The 24,151-nt window shown below is 35.1% G+C and overlaps 1 protein-coding gene across 1 annotated transcript in view; it reads right to left on the minus strand.

The window, feature by feature from the left end:
* LOC129216812 (leucine-rich repeat neuronal protein 1-like) overlaps positions 1-21,436 on the minus strand; it is a 49,073-nt gene extending 27,637 nt beyond the window's left edge. The window contains exon 1 of the mRNA XM_054851028.1: positions 20,689-21,436. Within this exon, the coding sequence (XP_054707003.1) occupies positions 20,689-21,436 (748 nt within the window). The remainder of the gene's footprint in view (positions 1-20,688) is intronic.
* Positions 21,437-24,151: the final 2,715 nt, after the last annotated feature.

The following is a 24,151-nucleotide window of genomic DNA, read 5'->3' on the forward strand; positions in this document are numbered from 1 at the left end:
ATCAGAAAAAAAAAGAAAAATATAGAAGAAAGTTTCGTGATGGCCACAACATACTAGTTTGTAAAAGGAAGTAAAAAGTGGTTACAAAAGTCATTACTTAGCACAGCTGCACTTTTCTTTCAGTTTCGATCGTTTTCGACATGAATAGCATTTCAAATTAAATATTTAGAGTGATTAGATTAATTATTAAAATTAGTAATTTTTAGAGTGTTTCAAAAATTTAATGTTGTGAGGAAGACGAAAACAGAAGTGATAGAAATGCAAGGAGATAATTTGGAGCCTTTAGCAGGAACGACCTTTCTCCAGTGACCTTGAAGTGATATTGTTTGCTCACCAAAATAAATAAATGTAAATTTAATTTAAGGAGTTTGAGGTAATAGATTCGGATAACTGAGTTCCTCTTGTAATTGGAAGTTTTTTCATTACAAAGGTGAAAAAAAAGTAGGGACGCAAACAATGTTTTAGCTTTAAACAGAAATGAAAACTTCGTTGAATTTCGAACTAAACAAAACAAGTTATAATCATTATATATGTAATAGCCAATGATCGAGTAAACGCTCCTGATTGCATTAACAATGAAACTTGTGCCAAGGCATGATAATTTGATAACATGTTTTGGTAATGGTATATGTTTTGGTTAACATGCAGGAAGATTTTCTAGTGATAATAATAATGACATAAGAAAACATCTATTTAATCTCATTAAATTTAATGTTTTTAATTGGTTTTTGAATCTTAACTATGGATTAATAAAAGAACTCTTAAAATGAAAGCTAAAATTTTGGCCAACGTTCGCAATATAGAGCTTTGACTAAATGAAACTTTTATTTATTGTTTAAAAAACGTCATAATATAATTGAAGTCTGCCGAAATGTTTGTGTTTAGCAATGAAAATGAACAAATCTCTGAAATCTTAAAAAAGGAAAAAATCCTTTTAACGATATTCTTTCAAGTGAGATTTAACTGTAAATATCCCCTCCCCTCCAAAAAAAAAAAAAAAAATTGTTCTATTTATTTTAAGTGAAGATGTTTTGAGTGAAAAAGTGTGTTCGGATGTCTCGTGTGTTTTGGAAGATTAGCTCGAAGATAAATGGAATTATCAGGATGGGACTTATAAATAGGACGAGCTGAAGTTTCGCACAATATTTTGGAGATTAATGTTCCCAAAAGGTAGCTTTAAATAAGTAAAATAAATAATTTCTCTAAAACTGTCACGTGTGATCGAAACCCACTTTTAACCCCGAAAATGCACCCGTTTCCTAAAACGCCCGCGAAAAAAAAATCTTTGGCACAATTTTTTTTTTTCTAACGGCGTTTGTTTAGACGAGATTTCACTGTAAACAATTATTTCCTCCAACGCTCTTCCTCCTTTGCGATGTCTATTTAATGTGAATCGGTTTTTTACAACTTCATTTTCCCGATGATTCGCAGTAGCGGGATCGGTTTTAACGATTCCGAGTATGTTTCGGGATGCGGAAGAGGAAGCGAAGGTTGATCGCGCTTAACCAATATGCCCGGAACATCCGTCCCGGGGATGCATCGTTTTCGCGCCCCCTCCCCCCGTATGCCCCCGGGTCGGGATCCCGTTCCCGCGATGAAGAAGGGGATGCTGCGACTTACCTGGATGTCTTTGCGTTCTCTGGGACCAGACAGGTGTCTGGATGGCACGAGGCACCTCCCGCAAAATGGAAGTAGGGGCTCCGGATCGTCTGCTGCCCCCTCCCCCTCTCTCCCGCGCCTCTCTGATCGAACCGGAGCATGCGCCCGGACGCGGAATCCCGTGAATGAAGAAATATCGTCCGTCGGGGATAAGCTGGAGGGAAAACGTTCGTGAAAATGAAACGATATATTTTAGCCGCGAGAGTAAATCTTTTGCAGAGTGCGTTTTACTTTGATGCAAGATGTATGGATGGCATCAGATCCTATTTAGAATTTTTGTAAAAATATTTTCCAGTTTTTTAGAGTTAGTAGATAGTTTACCAAAGGTCTCCCCCCCCCCCCTTAATTTTAAGTTGTAGTTTCAATCCTAGTATGCAAATCTGCATGCATGTAAGAATTGTGATAAACCAACAACCATTCCCCACCCTCAAGAGAAAATTTTGGCTGTGCCACTGTCTGCCCTAACGTTTTTTACAAGCGTTTTTCGTGTGTGTAATATGTGTGTCATGTTTTTTTCAGTGTTATTTTCTTTAAAAAAATATTATTGTTATTATTATTTTGAGCAATCATGGGTTGCGTATTGTTTGCAGTGAATTGATTTTGAAGAAAGTCATTTTAATTTTTGTCTTTCTTTTTTCTTTTTTTGTATTTAAAGGAGGTAATCGATTTTTTTCAGATTCGTGTAACTATTTTTCAACAAAAAACTTACTAAGTTCTTTTTTCATTTAAACCCCATGTAGCCTTTCAGTGTTTATACGCCTTGGGGGAAACTTAAAACTCTGAAGGAGTTTGAAATCTTTTTTAAATCTCAGGGAGAAACGCAATTTTTATGTAAAACCTAGAAAAGGTCAACAGGCGTCCATACTCAAGCATGCCCCTGTATTGAAAACTTGTTTGCTTGGCAGCATAATATCCTTCAAAGTGTTCTTAATTTTTAAAAAGCCAAATTTTTGGAAAATTGGAGGGTTAATGATAGCTAAACACGCACTACGACAGCTCTTATATAATATTGAGAGTACTCGTAGAAAACTCGGAAATATTCCCCCCTCCCCCCCCCAAAAAAAAAAAATTGGAGCATGAATCCTTTTTTTGTATCTGCCTTTTCTAACTTAACCTGATGAAAACGTGTGCTAGTATAAATAGCATTCATTTATTTTATTTTTTACTGGTTTCTCATTTGCTGGTCATTGGAGTTATCGCTAAAAAATAATATTGATAAATCAAACTCCCATTTGCAAAAAGGTAATGGGAGAAGAGTATCGCTTTTTTAGCGAAAAGAGTAGGGGAAACTAGAGAAGTTTGACCAGAGGGGAGGTTAGGCCGTCTCTCTCTCTCTTTTTCATACGGAGCAATCAAGAAAATTGCTTATTGCTTTCACTTTGACCTATACGTTGTAAAGGGACAAACCATGCCCCTTTGATTGGCTTGGCCAGTCACATGACCCCCCCCCCCTTTTTAAAGTATCATCTCGAAATATAATCCCACTAACTTGATTTTTATGGTAAAATTCATCGGAATTTCAACTTTTTTTTTTTTTTTTTTTGACTTAAAAAAGTTATAATTATGTCGAAAACTTCTACGATTTTGGGACAATTGAAGCAAAAGAGTAAACTTTCGTCTATAATATCTTTTCACCATGTATGTTAGTATGTTCTACTATATGGTATTTTGGGTTGATAAATTACCCCAGCCATTAAAAACACAGATTTCCCCGAAAGACATAGGAGCAGGATATTCATGCTAACCAAACTTCTTTTGGGCCCGAATATTTGCAAACGAGAACTCATTTATGTAGGAAAAAATACCAGGAGCGGCAGCGATCACGTTTCAGATGAACATTAGAAACCATTTATCTACCATTTTTTCCCCCGGAGAACCTCGTTTATTCCCGGACTACGTGAAAAGGAAAGATATGCTGATGAGCAAACTAGAGCTCATATCTTGCGATCGAATGAGGCTTTTTTCGTCATTCGGGAAAAATGCGTAATCGCGCTGGAAACTCTGAGAGGAAATTGATTTGACGGGAGAGAAAAAAATGCGTAGATTCCTTGGCAGTCGAAAAAAAGGGAAGTTTCTTTCATTTTCAACCGTGTTCAGATTTTTCTCTATGGTTTGAATTCAATAAAGGTGACCAAGCGAATGGAAGTCTCGTTTTCGTGTTTCGCTGGAATTTTATTTCGAGTCCCCCCCCCCCCCCCGAAAGAAGAACGAATGGTAACAAGTGAAAATAAAATGCTGGGAAGTATTGCTCTTACAATACTAAAATTTTTATTTTTTTTAAAAGAAACGATTGTAGACCTGTGTGTAATGTTTTTTTTAAATTTAATTTGAATTCTTATCTCATCCAATCTTCACTACATCCCTAATACACTGCCACGTTTGCTCGCAATTCTCAGAAGTTCTACTAGACTAACGTTTCTCAACCTTTTTTGACTTGAGGACCGGCGCACAGTGGGGCGAAAACGCCAAAAAAGTGCTCATAAATGATTTTTTCCCTATATTCAACCAATTAAGGATTAATAAATCTGCACAGGCCTACCTCTTAGGCAACCAGAACTGGAATTTTAGAGCCCTTCGTCCACTACAAAGCTGAAGGGAGCCTTTTAGAAAGTTGAAGAACCATGAGTGCCGGATTTTTAAAGAAATTGCTTTTAAGCAGTCTAATACATTTTTTTCTTATTAAAGGCGGGTATATTAAAATTTTTCTCGGTATCCAACGATAGTATTAGGACGAAAAATACGAATAATTGAGTTCTCAAACCGAAAAATCGGTTTTGATTAGCCCCGAAAACTTGGGATATTTTTTTCAAAAACTCTACAAAAAAATGTCCTCTTAGAAATTAATATTAATTAGTCATCAATGGTCTGTAAAAAAACCCTGAAAAGGAATTAGCTGCGTAAACCTGCGAACTTTGGGCCCAAGTCCCAAACAAATCGAAAAAACTCCATAATAACATGCCTGTGTAAACAAACAAGCGAGAGAGGTTTGAAAATGTTTTAAAGCGCTTTTTAGTGTTTTCACCCCACTGCAGCGGGAGCTTTCGAAAAGAAACTAGCTTACCGGTGATGTGTTTTCTTTTCTTAATCTTTTCTTACCTTTCTTTTTTTCTTTTATTTTTTGCGAAAAAAGAAAAGAAAAAGAAAGAACCATCATTGTGGATTGTTAAAAACCTGTGATTTTTTTATGGACTGTTAAGATTTTTCTCCTATTTTCTTTCTTTCTTTCTTTCTCTTTTCTTTTTTTTGCAAAAAAAAAAAAAAATAATAATAAAGGAAGAAAGAAAAGAAAACCTTTGAACTCGAGAACCGTTATAAATACTTGGAAACATTTCGCGAACGACTAAAGATTTTTTTTTTCCTTCTTCCCAAAATATGATCATCATAATAAGAAAATAAATATTTGAATGGAACTTTGTATTACTTGGTGGAGCGCAAAAGTTACATACTGTTACAAAAAATATTTACGTGTTAAGAATAAGATAAGTAATTATTGTTATACAGAAGTAATGAACATTGCTGAAAAGTCATAGAAAAGTAAAAAATTAATCACAAAATTCAAGTAAAAGATGTTGTTCTGAATATTTGTTCTCTGTTATTATGGCGTTTCCCTTTTTTTTTTTTTTTTTGAGAAAGGAAATTTTTTTAACGTGGACGAGGAAAACGGTCAAATTTTTCTGCGGACCGGTGTCGGTTCACCGGTTGAGAATCGCTGTACGAGACAATATTCAGTTTCGTGCTAGGTACAGGCTTGGTAATATGTGTTAAAACCAAAAATTCTTGTGGGGGCGGGGTATTGACCTTCAAACCCCCTCGCCAATACTCCGGCACCTGGTATACTTAGTTAACTTGTAGTTACCGATAATGCTGCGTCCATTATTACTTCCTTTAATGTGCCAATATTATGGATCAGTTAGACTTTTTTCTTTTATTGGTATTTATGGACTTGTATCTTTCTTTCTTTTTTTAAAAAATCTTTTTTTTTTCTTTTTCAATTATCTCCAAAGCTCATTATTTATTATTATTTAAATTAAAAAAAGACCCTAGCCATTGAACTCAGTGCTTTCAACATAGGCGACAAGTTTCCATTCGTGTTAGCGTGTTCTTGAGTCTGAGACTTCATTCGCGAATGATTGGGAAACCTCAGCCTTAACTAACGCGAGGCGGAGGATAGATCGCTTCACCGCAAAGATACCGCTATTGCTAAAAAACGTGTTTTACAGAAAAGTTCAAAGTGCTTTTTAAATACGTGAAATACACCGCCAGCTCAGTCATTTCCAGCCGAGGACTGCAGTTTTGTGCTTATTAGCACTCATCATCCCGGCATAGGAAAGTGACTGAGCTGGAGATGGAAAACATCTTAAGGAAGCCAAGAGTGCCAAACAAACTGGTTTTATTTTTCATTAGTTTTTTTAAAATTTTATTGCATGTCATGTGGTGAACTAAACGGGAGTTTTTCCAGTCCACTGTTTGTTCAGTCCTATTATATTATACGTGCGGTACAAGTGGTTCAAGATTTAAGTTAGAACTTCAGTCAATTCTAGAGAAAACAGGCTGATGAATTTCTTTTTCTTTTGTTGCAAAAAATAAATAAATAAATAAATAAATAAAATAAATAAAAAAATAAAAAAATAATAAAATAAAATAAATAAAATAAATAAATAAATATAAATAACTGAATTTATTTATATTACAACTCAAAAAAACGATTTGAAATTGGAGTTTGAAAAATCCGGGTTTTTGAAAAGGGTTATCTGGATTTTTGATTTAAAAAAAACCTTTTTTTTCCCAAGAAAATTTTAAATCTCTAATTCTATTTTAATATGGCGCCAAAATACTGTTTGACTCGTTTCACATTCCATGGAGCTGTATTTAGTATTAAGAACATGTTTTTAGTTTTTAATAAAATATTTATAATTTTTATTTTTTACATGTTTATTTCGACAAAATGAGCGTGGCATATTTTGTTTCCAGAAACCAGCTTAAAATGTTAAAAAGGTATTTTGACATAATTTGAAGTCTTGGCTAATTCATAAAATATTGATTAGATACTAGAAAGTTGATGTTGATTTACGAGAAAGTAGGCTCGTTTAGTTCTAAGCCGAACTTCTTGTTGATGCTTGAAACGGAAAAAATAAATTAGTGAATGAATTAAATAAATTTTAAAATATGTTCAAAGTTCATCGACAAATAGCTTGAAGAAATAGTCACATAAGAGTTAAATTGTCCAAACGTAGGAAAATGGCAGTTTAAGCTTTTTGTTTATGACAAATACTATAATACTTAGGGTCACAGGGAAGAATTATGGGTCACTCTTTTTTCGGGGTAAATAATAGTTACCAACATTTTACCGTTGAAAAATGTTTTTACATAAAAAAATAATAATAATAATAATTTGAATTTTGACATCTGGAATTCAAATTATGTTTTTCGCAATCACTAGTGTGTGTGTGTGTGTGTTTGTGTCTCTGTGCAGGCATGAATGTGTGTGTAAGTGTGTGTATGTGTAGGATTGTGTGTAGGTGTCTGAGGGTATAGGTGTGTTTAAGTATGCGTGTGTGTGTATGATTGTGTAGGTGTGTGTATGTAAAATTGTGTGTGTGGGTGTGTAGGTGTGTGTATGTATGTGTGTAGGTGTGTGTATGTATGTATGTGTAGGTGTATGTATGCAGGTGTGTGCATGTATGTATGTGTAGGTGTGTGTAGGTGTGTATGTGTGTGTAGCTGTGTGTATGTGTGTGTAGCTGTGTGTATGTGTGTGTAGGTGCGTGTATGTATGCGCGTGTGTGTAGGACATGGACGCAACCTGGAGACTGTTTTCGCTATAGGATTAGCATCGTGAGGCCGGTAGACGGTGGTGCTGCAGAGGGAGGCGGGGGGAAAATAAAATCAGCGTAACGCCAAGGACAGTCAAGTGAGAACAATAAGCAATGTGATTGCTAAAAAAAAACCTAAGTTGAAGGGCTCGGGGCAAAAATTTGATAAGCCACAAGGAGTGACTTTTCGATCAAATTTTTTGTTTCTCATTACTAAAATTGTAATAAACATGACAATGGGTTATGTCATTTGGAGAAAAACGTATCTGGTTTTAGTATTGCAGAATATAGAATGTATAATGCCTTTGAAAAGTTTTACGAATATTTTTTTAAGTTGGAAATTGGCCTACTGAAAAATTCACATCATGTGGCTTATCATGTTCTTGCCCCAAGCCCTTCAATTGTAGTAAGTCCGAGTTGAAGGGCTAGTCAGGGGCTAGTAAGTATGTTTATTGCAATGTATATGCATATTACTAGTGTACATTATAATATGTAGCATTGTTTTTCAGTTCAATGTATTTTTAAACCCCCTCCCCATACTTAGAAAGTTTGAGGGGAGGGGGTTGAGCACCGTCTTTCAGTTGAAATAGGAAGCTAAAATTCCTCCAGTATATTATTATTCACTAGTGTAAAAATATTGAGGATGTCCTGTTATCTAGGAGAACCTTTTTTTTTCACATGTATTTTTAAACCACCCTAATGTATACATTCAATTTTCCTATATCAAGGGCAAAAACAATGTAACAGTGAAGTAAGCAAGAGAAAAAAAAAGAGTTTTACACTTCTATAAAAACATCTTCAAAAAAAGATTGTCTCAGAAAATCTTGATTTCTAATTCCCGTTGGTGAAAAACTTTTAAAGGAACAATTTTCTGTGTGTTGTTCTTTAATAGCAAATGTTCTAAGCGCTTTTTCATTCCTTCAATATTTTTTCCTTTAAAAAAAATGTTAGTGTTAAAAGTATACTGATTTATACCTCAGTTTACTGAAGTGTTTGGGGTAGTTCTTGGTCTGTTGGGGTAGTTCTTGGTCACTATAATTTCTGATATTCTAGGCGATTTTCTTATAATGGAGTTCTTGAAATACATTTTGTTTTAAACTCCCTGTTTTTAACAATTTTTTAAAATAAACCAAAATATACTTCAAAAATTCGATTAGTTCATTAAATTCAGTTTAGAAAATGCAATAATCCAGGAGAAAAGATCGTTTGTACAACGTATATTTTGCATTGAACGTTGCAAAATACACGCTGTTTTGCTCTAAAAATGCCAGTCAGTTACCCGTGGAATTGCCTATCTTTTGTTTCATCTTTTTTTTTTATCTGTATCTTTAAAGCACTTCATTTTTTTTAATGGGAAAAAAAATATCATTACTGAATTTAGCGCCTTCAACTTAGTTAAGAGTCCAATTTTCATTCATGTTTGCGCGTTCCGATTCTAACTCGTGGCTGACAAAGTAGATCGCTTCACAGCAAAAGCGCCATTATTGCTGAAAAACCTGTTTTACAGAAAAGCATCGAGTGTTTTTTCATTTCTTCTCGACAAATGTTTTGCGGAAAGCAGAATGTGAATTATAAGTTTTGCTAGTTCCAGAGAATATAGACTGATTAAAGAATAAATAAACTGTTTATAGTTGTAAACTAGTATGTTGTGGCTATCACGAAACTTTCTTCTATATTTTTCTTTTTTTTCTGATCCCTCCCCATGCTTGACGAGGAAGCAATATTCCCAACAAAAACGAAATTACACATGCAAAAACTTGACGACCATCCCAATGTCTAAATTATTGCAAAAGCAAAGCAAAGAGCGAAAATTGAAAGTTATTTTAAAAGCCTTGCTTGAATTAATTACAAATATTTTATTTGTTAACAAACATAAGATGGCAACAGTTAAAAATTTTAAATCATTGAGATAATATTTCCGATCATTTCCATACAATTAAAATCACGAGAAATACGCAGAAGACAATATATTACGATTTATCTTTCTTATTGTTGCATTAATAAAGCTATTTTTGTTCGCAAAAAAAAAAAAAAAATATATAATTTGAATTTTGACATCTGAAATTAAAATTATGTTATTCGCAATCACGAGTGTGTGTGTGTGTGTGTATGTAGGCGTGTGTGTTTGTGCCTGTGTGCAGGTATGAGTGTGTGGGCAGTTGTGTGTATGAGTGTTTGTGGTGGGGGGGGGGGAATGTGCATGTGTGTGTAGGCATGAGTGTGTGGGTAGTTGTGTGTGTGTATGTGTAGGTGTCTGTATGTATGCGTGTGTGTGTATGTGTTTGTGTATGTGTGTAGGTGTATGTATGTGTTTGTGTATGTGTGTAGGTGTATGTATGCGTTTGTGTATGTGTGTAGGTGTATGTATGCGTGTGTATGTGTTTGTTTGCACGTGCGTGTATGTATGCGTGTAAGTGTAGGATATTGACGCAACTTGGAGCCGACTTTCGCTATAGGAGCAGCATCGTGAGGCGGCCGGTCCACGGTGATGGTGCGGAGGGGGGCGGTGGGAAGATAAAATGATAGGACATCAAAACAGCCAAATAAAAGCAATAAGCAATCGTGATTGCTCAAAAAAAAAAAATCAACACCTCTTGGAGCGATTGGCGTCAAAATTGAACCAAAGCCTGTTTACATATGGATTCACATATATTTCAAATTTTAGCCAGAACGTAGCATTACTTCTTGAGATAGGACACTCACAATGGAAAAAAAGAACTTGCGATTTCGCTACCCCCCCTTTTTAGCTGTTGACACCAAAATAAAATCAGCTCTTATACCCACTAAGGGCTACTTGCCGATAAATTTTTCTTTCATTCTGTTCATTATTTCTTGAGATACAGCAGTCACAATTGACGACGAAAAACGTTCTATAGCTCAACCCCCGTTTGAGTTATTGACACCAAAATTGAATCAGCACCTGTTCCTGTTAATGGCAACATATGGACCAAATTTTGTTTGATTCCGCCAGTTACTTCCTGAGTAATAGCAAGCACGCGCAACTCAAAAAACGTCCAATTGCTCCACCCCCCTTGGAGGAATTCGCGCCAAAAACCAATGGGCACAAGTTCACATAGCGGCACATATGTGTACCAAATTTCGTTCGATTTCATGCGGTAGTTTTTGCTGTAGAGCGGCCACAAAAAAATGGTCACATACAGACGTGACACACAATACACACACACACACACACATACACACAGACAGACAGACATTTTCCAAAAATAGTCGAAATGGACTCAGTACACCTCAAAACGTTCGAATCCTTCGAAATTCGAAAATTTGCACGAATCCAATACTTTCTTCTATATATTAGATATAGAAGAAAGTAAAAATGTTATAGAGTACAACCCTAAAATACGGGTTGAAACGGAGCCAGAATTTATGGTTTAACTCTTTGCGCTTTTCTGTAAAACTTTTTATCTAGCAATGACGCTCTCTTTGCTGTGAAGGTTCTATTCTTTCCGCTGTACTTTGATTTCTGTCGAATTTTCGTCAGAATTAGAGCACGAAAACACGAATGAAAATCTACAGCTCAACTAAGTTGAAGGCTCTAAAATCAGTGGCGATAAGTTTTTTTAAAGCAATCACCAATTGCTTATTATCCTCACTAGACCAAAGTTGATGTTGATCTGATTTTTCAGATTGCCATGACTACGAGAATAAGCTAATTATTCCCTCTTAATGATTTTAATATTTATTAAGAGGACAAATTTTCGTCTCCATAAGTACAAATCGTTGTTTACGTTCATTCAAGTTTTAACCTAATAAGATTTTACTTTTTTTAAGAAAAAAGGGAGGGGGGCGTGTAAAATTAACGTTTTTTTTTTCCTGGAAAAAAATCAACATAGATGAACTTAAAAAGCGAAATTTCAACAAAATACAAAATTTCCTGATCACCAATTCCCATCATTTGAGATTGGTAAGAAACAAAAATACATAACTGTTACTGGAGGACTCGACAGACGTTGTTCTGCTCAAACTTTATAAGTTGAGTTAAAAAATTTCAATAAACTATCAAGTGTTTGAACCGTTCTGTTGAAAAAAAGAAGTAAAAAAAAATGTTTTAAGCTGCTATGGTGTCAGAATTCGTCTATTTATTACGACTTGAGTTATCTAATGCCCACTGAGCAGTTGTTTTTTTAACTATTTTTTCTCTCGTACTTGATGGTTTGTTCTTTCAGCCATACTCAAAAGATAAAAAGTGTCCTCAGATATTAAGTGTAAAAATCTAATTACCCATCTATAACAAACGGGAAATTCCGCTGCAATATCCCCCATATCAAAAAGAATAAAGCAATCGAAAGGATATCGTTTAGAAAAATAAAAACAGTTCTCTGAATAAGCGAAAATCACTCATCCCTCCCCCCCCCCTTCCGATGGAAAATAAACACATTCTTCAACTAAAATGACTAAGACCTCTTTAAAATCGAAAAACAATTCTTTGCAATTTGAAATATTTCGCCAAATAAACAAAAAATACAATAAATTACATTAACAGTATCTTTAAAATGTAAACAAATGATTGCGCAACTTTATTGCTTATAGCCAAAGTCACCAAGCCACCACGTTACTGTAATCCAACCGATCAGTGAGCGAAGCCAACTCCGACCGATTAGTGGTCCGATCTTTTGAACCAAAACTTTTTAAGCTTCATATTGCCTAATTTGTTCTTTCCACCAAAGATAAAGATCTTCCACTGCACTGATCTTTTGTGTACAGAATATTGTAATTTATCTGGACGAAAATAAAATTTGATTCGTCTTTAAATTCCATCATCTTTTCCTTTAATAATGTCCTGATTATTTAGATAATCTTTAAAGTATTCTTCCAAAACTCAGATGGATTTCAGCCGAGAAACAAATGTTGCAAGGTACGGTTCTTTCTGATCATTTGGTTAGGAAAACCTAAAGCACCGATCCGTCACATGGTTCAACTACGACAACAGAATACACGTTTTGCGTGAACCTTGCAGTACTTTACTTTAAAATATGTCACTGGACGGTATAACTTTGATATACTCCCCAAAAATTACGCGCCAAATCTGGCACTCCCTACGGACTTTTTAGGGTTGCTGTTTCTTATTTTGGTGTTGCCAATTTAGGTTTTTTCAGCTTTTAAGTTTTTAAATTTAGTATTGTCTTGTATTTTGTACCATCTTTTGATTTTTTTTTAAAGTTTTGTGACAACAATTTTCGGATTTCATATATGTTTTAGTGGCCATTTCTTTGTGAAGTGATCAAGCAGATTTCTGACTTGCTGTATTTTGCTGAAAATCTGTTTGAATTGTCCAATTATATTCATTTCTATTAGTTATTTTTATCTTTTAGCTTTCAATATGCCTACTGTATATAGTATTGTTGAAAAGTTTCAGTTTGAGTCGGAAAATTGATAGTTCTGTTCTTCATTTTCGTCGGGTAGGCCGACAGTTGGAAGGCCAGGTATTGTTAATTGTTTATTTGTGCATTATTTGGCTCAGGATATGCAGATGTTAATTGATTTTTTGATGGAGGTTGGATTGTTGAAGGCTGCAGTCTAGGGATCTGAAGGAGGAAAAAAAGGCGCCAAAAACAGGTATTTTGCTAGGCGAGAAAAAAAGTCGCCAAATTTCAGATTTGGGGGAGGGGGGGGGGGTATATCAAAGTAGTTCCCACTGGACCTAAAATCGTTGCTTTCAAGAAATGAAGGCTTCACTCTCACTCTCTACGTTTTATCTATTCTCAGTTGACATATCACAGTAGGAAATTTCATTACAAAAAGCAGAGCTGGCTTTGTTATTGTCCTTTCTTTGGCAACGGGTTAAATATTTATTTCAGTTTTCGCTCAACAATAGGTTAAAATAAATCTCTACATAGTATAAAATGAAGTGTCCAAAAAGCGTCTGTTTGTTTGAACTCGAAAAACTCGAGAACTACCCGGCTGATTTCGCTGAAATTTTCACAATTTGTTCCTTTAAGTCCTGAGAAGGTGTGCAGACCAGTTCGAAAAAAATTCGATGAATAGTTCTTTTTTTATTCCAATTTAGGCCCTATTTTCACATAAATTCCCGAATATGGGGGTTAAAAATTACTCGCAATTAGTAATATTATATATCGTTGGAAAGGGAAGAATTTTCCGCGTTCTACGCAATTTGTTCCAACGCTCTAACTTAATTGCGGCGGGAGTTATTCACGTTTTTAGCTCGAATTTGTTTAGGCTTTGCTGAAATTTAGGCACTACTTTCTTCATTAAATTTATCAATAAAAAGTGAATGAATTGTCCTACAGTTTTCGTTTTGACACCATTGAAAAGAGCTACCTTTTTTACTCCAGATCTAACTAGACCTATGGTCGGAAGTTTAATTCTCTATCTCCATTAGAAAAAAAGTTACAAGCGAATTAAATGAAGTTCAAAAATCTGTTCTGTGTTCAAGTTTTTAACCATTTTATTTTGCGTTTCCACGGTAACGCTTTTTGAATCCATTGTTTCTATCTTTCTCATTTTCAATTCTGAAACTTATTTTATTTTGTGTTTCCATAGTTACGCTTTTTAAATCCATCTTTCTCCTTTTATTTTAATTTCTTAAAAGTATTTTAATATCTGTCGTCATTGTTTGGAGTTGAAATTTAGCATGATGATTTTTTTTTTCTTTTATTTATGCCTGATTGTTGAATATACGTCACTTGACACAATTTTTGTTTTCAAAATAGACCGGGCAAAGCCGGGCAACGCAGCTAGTATTAATCATTTGGGAGATTTTGCCATTCAATGTTTAAATTAATTAATTATTTAACAAAAACGTTTCCGATTCGATCCATTGCGCTTCGAAACCATGCTTTCCATAACTTAATTACACACAAAAAATTTGATCAAAATCGGTCCAGCCGTTTAAAAGCCTTATGGTGACAAACGTACGCACAGAAGATTTTTATATATTTAAGATAAGCTGTAAATAATCTTTATGTTAAGTGTATTGGTGGTTATCGGCCATAAAATCTTTATCTTCATTACCGCATCCTAATCATCTTTTTTTTTTTTTTTTTGAGCAATCACGATTGTTTATTGCTTTTATTTGACTTTTGATGTCCTATGATTTTATTTTCTCACCAGCACCCTCTGCAGCACCAACGTCGACCGGCCGCCTCACGATGCTGCTCCTCTAGCGAGAACCGTCTCGAGGTTGCGTCCATATCCTACACTTACACGCGTACATACACGCACATACACAAACACATACACACACATGTATGCACCTACACACACATATACACACAAACACATAAACACGCATACATACAGACACCTGCACATACACACACCCTACCCACACACTCATGTCTGCACACAGACACAAACACATATGCCTACACACACATACACATTCTTCCCCCCCACACACACAAACACTCATACACACAACTACCCACACACTCAAACCTGCACACAGACACAAACACACATGCCTACACACATACACATACCCCCCACACACAAATACACACGCCTACATACACACACACACTCGTGATTGCGAGAAACATAATTTGAATTCAATACGTCAAAATTCAAATGAATGCTGGATGTTTTTTTTTTCTTTTTTTATTGCCCTCGTTACAGGGTACTTACTACTAACAATACAATCAACCAATTTAAATTAAGCAATAATAAAACGATAATATTTCAAACAATTATCTTATAAAAAAATTTTTAATGCTCTGGTACAACGTTGGGAAGGCCAGTGATTGGGCTCACTATTTTACTGACGTGCATTATATGAAATTTTACTGACAAGATTGATGGTGTTAAATAAGGAAAAAAATCTTCTGAGTTAAACATACACACACAACCTCTTCGGTGAGAATTGTAAGCATTTGCTGTGATAACCCAAGTCTGAGGCCCTCTTTCTGAATAAATTGAGCACACGTCCTGGCGATAATGAAGTTCTATTCACCGGGTAGTGTCACTCCCAGTAGGGGTCAGTTCGATGCTGTCCAGGCGTTCTGCTGCTCTTCTTTTCCTCTCCCACTTGCTGTTCTTTCGCCGACGCAGAGGTTGCCGCCTGAACTTCGGGCTTCTGTTGGGGCAGAGGCGGGTACAGCCACTGTAGAGGGGCCCAACATTTTGGTTCCAAAGCTGCTTTCGATTCCGCGTATGCGCCGAGCAAGGTGTTCGCGCCGTAGTTGCTTCACGAAACGTCATAAGCAAAATCTGACGTGAACACCACACGAATTCTTTTTACGCCGATAAAATGTTTGATTATTTTTTATAGCTGGAAAATGGGTATCCATGTTGGATGTAATACTTCTCAAATCCATATTTTATTGCGCAATCACGATTGCCTATTGTTCTCACTTGACTGTTTTGAATTCCTACATTTTATTTTCCCGCCAGCACCCTCTGCCAGCACCACCGTTGCGTCGACCGGCTCACGATGCTGCTCCTCTTGCGAAAACCGTCTCCAGGTTGCGTCCATATCTTACACACGCACGCATACATACACACACCTACAAACTCACACACCTACACACACACTCCTACACACATACACACACTCATGCCTGCACACAGACACAAACACACATGCCTACATATACACACAAGAACGCCTACACGCACAGCACTGCATACACAACACTCACACACATGCATACATACACTCTCACACACACACGCACCCACACACATGCGCCTACACAAACACACACACATACGCCTACACAAACACACACACGCGCATACATGCACACACACGCTCGTGATTGCGAAAAACATAATTTGAATTCAAGATGCCAAAAATTCAAATTAATATATATATATTTGTGAAATTTACTTCATACAGAAAGGAAGAAACTGTTAAGAAGTCGGGGTAAATAAAGTGTATTTGATCAGAGCTAGTAAAATTTCAACTTTCCTTAAAGGACAGTTCTGCGCCAGGAGGCGCAATGCGCAATATTGCGCCTCCCACTTCCTCCCCACCCCCTGCCGACCCCCCCCCCTCCACCTCCTCCCGACCTTGGGGTTGACCTTGGGGTTGCGCCTCGAACTTGAAGAAGGTGACGAGGGTTTTTTCCCGTGATTTCGCTCTTCCTCGCTTCCGCTCTTCCTCGCTTTTGCTCGGCTACGTTTTCGCTCTTCCTCGCTTCCGCTCGGCTACGTTTTCGCACCATGAAAGGTTACGAATAGTTTTCGCGCGTTTTTTTGAATATTTTCCCGCGTTTTCGGACTTAGAATATTTTCCGTGATTTTTTTTTTTCGAAGTGAAATAGGAACGTTGAAAATAAATTTTTGTTTTAAGTTGATGGTCCCACCAACCAGCCCGGTGTATCAAATACACCCCATCAACTTTTTTTTTTCATCTGCCGATGCAATTTGCATACCAATGCAGATTAATTTAAAATATGCCAAATCATTTCCTGAAATAAAATTTCCTTTAAAAATATTTTTCCTGAAACATCAAAGAAAGTTTCAATTCTAAAGTCCTTTTTAAAAGTAGACTCACCAACAGATGACTTCTTCTTCTTCAGATTATTTTTACCAACTTTACATTGTCACTCTTGGAGTTGCTAACTTCATATCACTAAGTCTATCAATTTCTAGCAACATATACGATTTTTAGTGCACATGAACATAGGTGTGAATATTTAACACTCACATTCAATTCATTCTGCACATAGATTTTATGTTAACAAACACACATAAATATTAAAATACATTTGGGACTTTTAGCGGATCATAATTAAGAGTTTCAAGCAATTCACTCATTAAATAATCATTTCCTGACACCTGGAGATTTCATTCAGGGCGTCATAGACCGAGGGGTTTTTTGATACCCAGGTATCAGTCCCCTTCCTCAGCTCAGCCAGGAAATCATAAATCACACACATTCAGTCACACATTCACACACATTCACTCACACATTCACACACATTCACTCACACATTCATTCTCACATTCACTCATGCATTTAAAATATAAAACTATATACACTATATACAATTAAAATGTGGCCAAAAAAAAAAAGCTGCATCTGAAAAGCAAAGGAATTAAAACATAATGAAAAATCTGCTGCAAATGCTGAAAGGAAAAAATCATTAATCACAAGCATACACTAAGGTACCTTTAAAAATAAAATAAAAATAAAATAAATAAAAATGAAAAATTAAAATAAAGATAAAATCAAAAAATAAATATCAAAATTAAAAAATAAAAAAAAATTAAAAATTAAATTTTTTACAAAAATAAAATAAAAATAAATGTTTACAGTTAAGCTGAAAAAATCATTAAGTTAAATGGCCATAAGAGAAAAAAAGAGCTCATCTGATTCTATCTCCGTCATCCATTTCAATCCAATCTTCTATTTTCAAATCTACATTTCTTCAAATATTTTTTTACTTTTTTTCTGTTTTCAAAATTTTCATGTCTTCACATTGTATTTTCAAAATTTTCATGTCTTCATATTGTATTTACAAAATTTTCATGTCTTCATATTATATTTTCAGTCTTCTCATTATAATACTTAATTTTCTTCAATATTCATTTCTTCTCAAATATTTTTTTTCTGTTTTCAAATTTTTACAATTTTTTTTTTGCCGTTTTCAAATTTTTTCAATTTTTTTTCTTCTGTTTTCATAATTTTTTTTTCTTCATTTTATGATGCTGTAATGGCCATAGGGATATGTCGTTACGCCGTCATCCATGATATAACGCTTATCGTCAAAGGCACATAATGCAATTTTACTTTGCTTCACAGTATATAGTCGATGTTTTTGACTTTGAATTCTGTATTGCACTTCTCGTGTTGTCTTGAAATTTTGTAGACATTCTTTATAATTTATATGCTTTATTTTCTTGCATACGACTGACCTAGCAACACCCTTTGCCGTTTTCTTCTCTGTCTCTTCGGTCTTGATTGAATACATTTTTGGACGAAGTCCAACAAATTCAACAATTGGTTTCCCATTCAACTCGTCCTTGAAGCAGCCTATTTTTTTCCTGTTTTCAATAGAGTAGAGTGGATGATTCTTGTCATAATCTGATGTGTCGTAAAGATGTTTATTCATGGACATATGATTGAAAAAATTATTTCCTTCCAATTCATAACAAAGAGAATCCGTGTCTGTAAAAAGTAGGCGGGCCTTTGATCCATAAGTATTCTTGATTACATTGTAATGATATCTGTACATTAAAATCTTGCTTAAATCCAAAATCGTCATGCCCACGTAAAGAGGTTTACACAAAGTGAGCGAGATTTTCTCCCTTTCCACTGCTACAAGATCATTATCGAACATAGAAAATCGTTTAAAGGCCGGAGAAGCAACTAATTTTTTACTCCTCTTCTCATTGTTTACTAATTGGACGTCCACACGATTTCTTATATTTTCCATCGTCTTCCCATAGATGCTATTATTCATGAGCTTAAAAAAATCTTTTTCAAAGCTCGATTTTGAATTTTTTCTTTGCTCGGTGTTAAAATCAATATATTTTTTAAGCCATGGTTTTTGTTTAAATTGGAGAATTTTATGAATTTTTTTAAGTTTTAAACCTTGTTCTAAATAAAATTGCAAATTTCTGTAATGGAGGACGTAATTATTCTTTGCTTTCAAATTTGGGATTAACTTTTCCTGACCTAAATATTTTTCTTCCGGTAGCAATGATTTAGCAAAGGGAGAAAGATCTGCAAACTCGATCTTCATTTTTTCGACCGCCAGCGGATAGTCAGAATGATGATCATGCAAATGTTCGGGATAGTCCATATCAACTTCCAAAATATATCCTGTGTCAGCATCTTCAGGTATTGACATCAGCCATTCCACTGTTTTTCCTTCTGCAGAAATCCAAGAAAATTCTCCATAGGGAAGACTTTGTGTCATGGCCCAGCCATATAGGTTGTTGGCGTCCAAATACATGATATATTTAGACGATTGTGTTGCATCATATTCTTTCATGTATTCGTTGTTTGCATGCGAATACCTTTGTCCAATCATGGAAATGCCCCCACGAATGCCGCGTTCGATGAATAGATGCATATCTGGGTCAGTAAATAGTTCTAATGGCTGTTGAACCATTTTTAAACAACTTTGCCAGGAGAGGCCTGCGGCAGTCATCAAGTTCAAGCATTCAAGGGAATAAAAATTAAGACAAAGTTCCCTGAAATTTTGGAATATGTCGGAGAGCTGCAAAATGTCGACCTTCATATACAAATCATGATATTCCCCCATATCATGTATCTGGAATGTGTCCCAAACATTCTTGGCATGTTGATAATCATCATCGCTGATCTCTTCATCTGTCAGACTACTGTAGAAATATTTTTTATGAGGAAGTTGTCTTTCTTCAAATTTTTTGAAGTCATCCATGTATTCATATGGGTAGATCCCTTTTCTGAGGAGTAAATTGTAATTTTGTTTAATATTTGCTTTTAATATTTTAAATTTGGATTCATCTAAATTTTTGGCTAATTTTTCTAGGGATGCTGTTAGGAATTGATAACTATCAATGAAATTTAGGGATACATTAATATTATTATGCTTTTTTGTAATACTGAAAGAAATATATTTTTCCATAGTAGTTGGAATTACATGGATGTCATGATCATGAATTTTTCCCAATTCTTGCATGATGAGATGGGCGTCGTAGTGCTTCAGATTATGAAACACTACGGGAATTTTCTTTTGTAATCTAAATTTTAAATTACAGGAACTATGCAAGGCTCCTCTATATTCTCCACTAATATGGTCGTGGTCTCTCACACGATCCCTATTCAATACTTTTTTGCATATTGAACAGTGAGTAGCTGCCCTAAAATTTGCTTCATCTTGTGGTGTCATCTTGATTGGGACTATATTCGTCATAATTTCAGCTAGTTCTTCTTTTTCTTTTAAAATATTTATTAAAAAATGATGTGCTGCCTCCGGTCCTCTGTATATTTGTATCGGCTTGATGCATTTCCCATCAGGTCCCACGATGACATATCCATAGCCGCATGCTGTATGTTCTGCAACATTTTCAGTATATGAATTACTTTCCGGTCTCACATCTCCATCGATCTTTTCGATAATCGATTCGAAATCCGCATATATTACATATGGCAAAGGGTGTTGATAATGGACATTTTCAAATTTCAATATATTTTCACCGAGTTTCGGCATCTTAATGTTCTGTGGAGAGTGTTCACTGCAATACTTCAAATGATCTTCCAGAAGTTTTTTCTGCGAGAAACGATGCAGACATCTCTCACAGTAAAAACGTGCACCGTCATGCTTGGTGAGGTCGGCGAGGAGACGAGACATATTCTTGATGAGGCAGTAATGGTGGGTTACGTCATTAGATATTAGTAAAAGATTTATTGATTCTTCATTTTTATGCTTGGATATATGGAGCGGGAAGACTTCCTCTTCTTCATAACCATAAATGTTAATCCTCAGATTATTTAATTTTTCAATTGTTGAAATCTTCGACACAGGTACGGGACATGGAACCTCTCCTAATTTTATTTCCTGCTCATGCTGCGTGTAGTGTGACACCCGATATGGATGATCTCCCCGATCAATATTCATTCTTGCTGCTAGCAGACACCAAACCAAACATTTTCGGTCCTCGTTTTGAATATTAAGTATGGCTTTTTTGGCAGCAAGTTTTCCAGGAAGTGGAATGTATGAGCTTGCTGCCAAGGGGTGATATTTTGCTGTTGGGATCTCCACATGTTGTATCTCTTCTAAAATCCATCCAGATCCTAGCTGCTGGAACTCTTCTAAATTTTTTTCAACACATACCATGGCTTCATCTAAATGTTTTTCAATGGTTTCTTCAACCAGTTCCGTCACGAATTTACAGCTAAGATATGTTGAATTCATTTGTTCCTCGCCGTCGGATCCAATTCTTGAAAAAAGGGCCTTGACGATAATTCTCCACTTCATCGATTGTTTTTCCATCATTTCTTCTTTCAAGAATGCAAGTATTTGTGGCTTGAGTTCCTTGAAACTCATTTTAAGGTCGGCGGCATTCGTGGGGGAGGGTGTGAAAAACTCCGTAGCGAATGTATTGAGGGCACTTCTACGTGCGGGCCTTTGGCGTTTAGGTGCAGGACTGTGAGATTCAGCCTTACGTTTAATTGGAGCGCTATGAGATACTCTCACATGTTGCATCAAATTAGATTTTCGGTAAAATTTCTGCTCACAATGTGAGCATGTGTGAAGAGGCTCTCCATGAGTCGCACGCTCGTGTCTCCTCAAATTGTCCAATCTTGAAAAGTCCATATCACAATCCTTGCATTTTAGCGCGGCAGGAGCAGGTGCTGAAGCATGAGTCAGCATATGGCGAGTCAAATCAGAGTTACGAGTAAATCCTTTGCCACATTCAGTGCACGAAAACGGTTTCACCGCCATATGGGTCTTTATATGCTGATTCAAATTGAACTTTGCCGCAAAAGTCTTTCCACATGTCGAACACACCTATCAAAGAGACAAAAATCTCTTTTAGAATCGGGCTTTAAAAAGCAAAGTTTTCCCATCGAAGCTATTCTCTACGTTTATTCTTAACGAAACTATTCTTAAAGTTTATAACGAAATTCTAATCTCTACGCTTATTTCCCATCAAATGACCATCGAAAACCTATTCGCCGCTCTGAAAATCCTAATAAAATAATCGAACACATTTCATAATAAAAAACCCTATCGCGAATCTGAAAACACAAAAATACAATTTCTAATAAACCCCCGCGCGAGTCTGAAAACACATAAAAATACAATTTCTAATAAACCCAATCCCGAATCTGAAATTATTCACTCAAATAACACAATATACTATCACGAACCTGAAAACACATAAAAATACAATTTCTAATAAATCCCCGCACGAGTCTGAAAACACATGAAATACAATTTCCCCCCTTCCAAAACATGTTATGTAATTCAACACTAAGTGCTTTCATTTTATCAGTGAAAAAGACCAGAGGAGAAATTTTACGCTTCATTGATCACCAAAGTAAACATGAGGGGAGTTAGTCACGTTCTATGCGTCAAACGGAGAAACAGTAGGGGGTCCAACTTTCAATGTGTCGAATTTCTTCACCCTCGCCAGCTCATAGCAAAGAAAGGGAAGCTTTTTGAAAAGAAAATCTTTCTAAACAAAAGTGTTTTTCCTTAAGCGAAATTTTCTAAACAAAATTTTTCTAAATCTTAATCCATTTTTCTCACATGTAAAATTTTTTTTCTCAAACTAACAAAATAATATTTTCATTAAGCAAAATTTTCTCAAAAACAATTTTCATGAAGCAAAATTTTCTCAAAACAATTTTTTTTTCTTCTGAACTGTAAATAAATTTTTCTCTCATCAATTTCTCAAACTAGTAAACAAATACATTTTTTTCTCTGACTTTGAAAAACAATCACAATTTTTGGCTAGCGTAAATAGTTGTAAACAATTCAATATTTTTACGCAAATCCCAAATCGCGAATCTAAAAACACATAAATACATTTTCCCATCCAAAATGTTTTAAACACATGATACTATGTTTCAGACATGTTAATACAAGTGTATTCTTTCAGCTTATAAAAAGGTTTTTACTTATAGCAATCAAAAAGATTTTTTACTTGTAATGAACAATCAAAAACGTTTAATGTCTGAAAATGTAACGTCATTGAAATGTGAAATGGACTTACATGAGCAGTCTTCGACCCGGAGGGGACAGCGGGGGAGGGCACTACAACCGAAACATCCGGGGCCATCAGGGTAGCGGGCTGCGCAACAAGAGGTGTCGCGGTACTAGGGCCGGCCTGTTTTCAAAATAATAAAAATAATAAATATATATTCAACAAAAATATGATAACAACACATATTCACCAAATCAATTACAATAATTAATAAGGAATAATACTTACAATTGGTGCAAATCCAGGAGGAGGCATAACAACTGCAGGTCTTAATTGGTCTTCGGGAATGGCACGCATCAATTGATCCCATTCAGCTACATCCAAACCGAAATCGATGAACTACAAAAAGAATACATTCTCAGTGAACAATAAACTAAATTAAAAAATTAATATATTAAGAATTTCGAACTAAAATTAAGAATTAACTGCAAAGTTAAAAATTAAATTATAAAACCAAATCAAAAAGTTAAATTAAGAATCAATTACTTCTAAAGTTAAAACCAATTAATCATAAAGTTTAAAAAATAAATTAATTACAAAGTTAAAATTAATTGCAAAGTTAAATTAAAAAGTTAAAATTAAATTAATCGTAAAACTTAATTTCAAAAATAATATATTAAGAATTTCGAACTAAAATTAAGAATTAACTGCAAAGTTAAAAATTAATTACAAAAATAAGAATTAAAAGTAAAAGGAATAACAAGAATAAAACCAAATTAAGAATTAAACTTACGTTGGATCCAGAAGTAGAGGCAGCGTTTTCCATGTTTGAAGACATTTTCTACTACTAAAACTGCTAAAAATATTCAAGTTCAAAAAATAAGCTTAAAAGCAAGAATGCACGTAGGCAAGAGAGAACGTCTGGTTAGGTCGATGCGAAACTCAGAAGTGAGTAATTTTCGTAATCAAGGCCCTTTTATACTCGCGATGACGTCAATTCGTTAACCAATAAGTTTAAATTCATTAATCAAGGGTATGTGACGTAGAGGAAATCGACCAATACAGGATCTTAAAAGTGACATCACTTCTGACCAATTAAAATTAGTTTA

Source organism: Uloborus diversus, chromosome 2 (assembly GCF_026930045.1).
Source record: "Uloborus diversus isolate 005 chromosome 2, Udiv.v.3.1, whole genome shotgun sequence".
In the NCBI taxonomy this organism is placed as follows: domain Eukaryota; kingdom Metazoa; phylum Arthropoda; class Arachnida; order Araneae; family Uloboridae; genus Uloborus; species Uloborus diversus.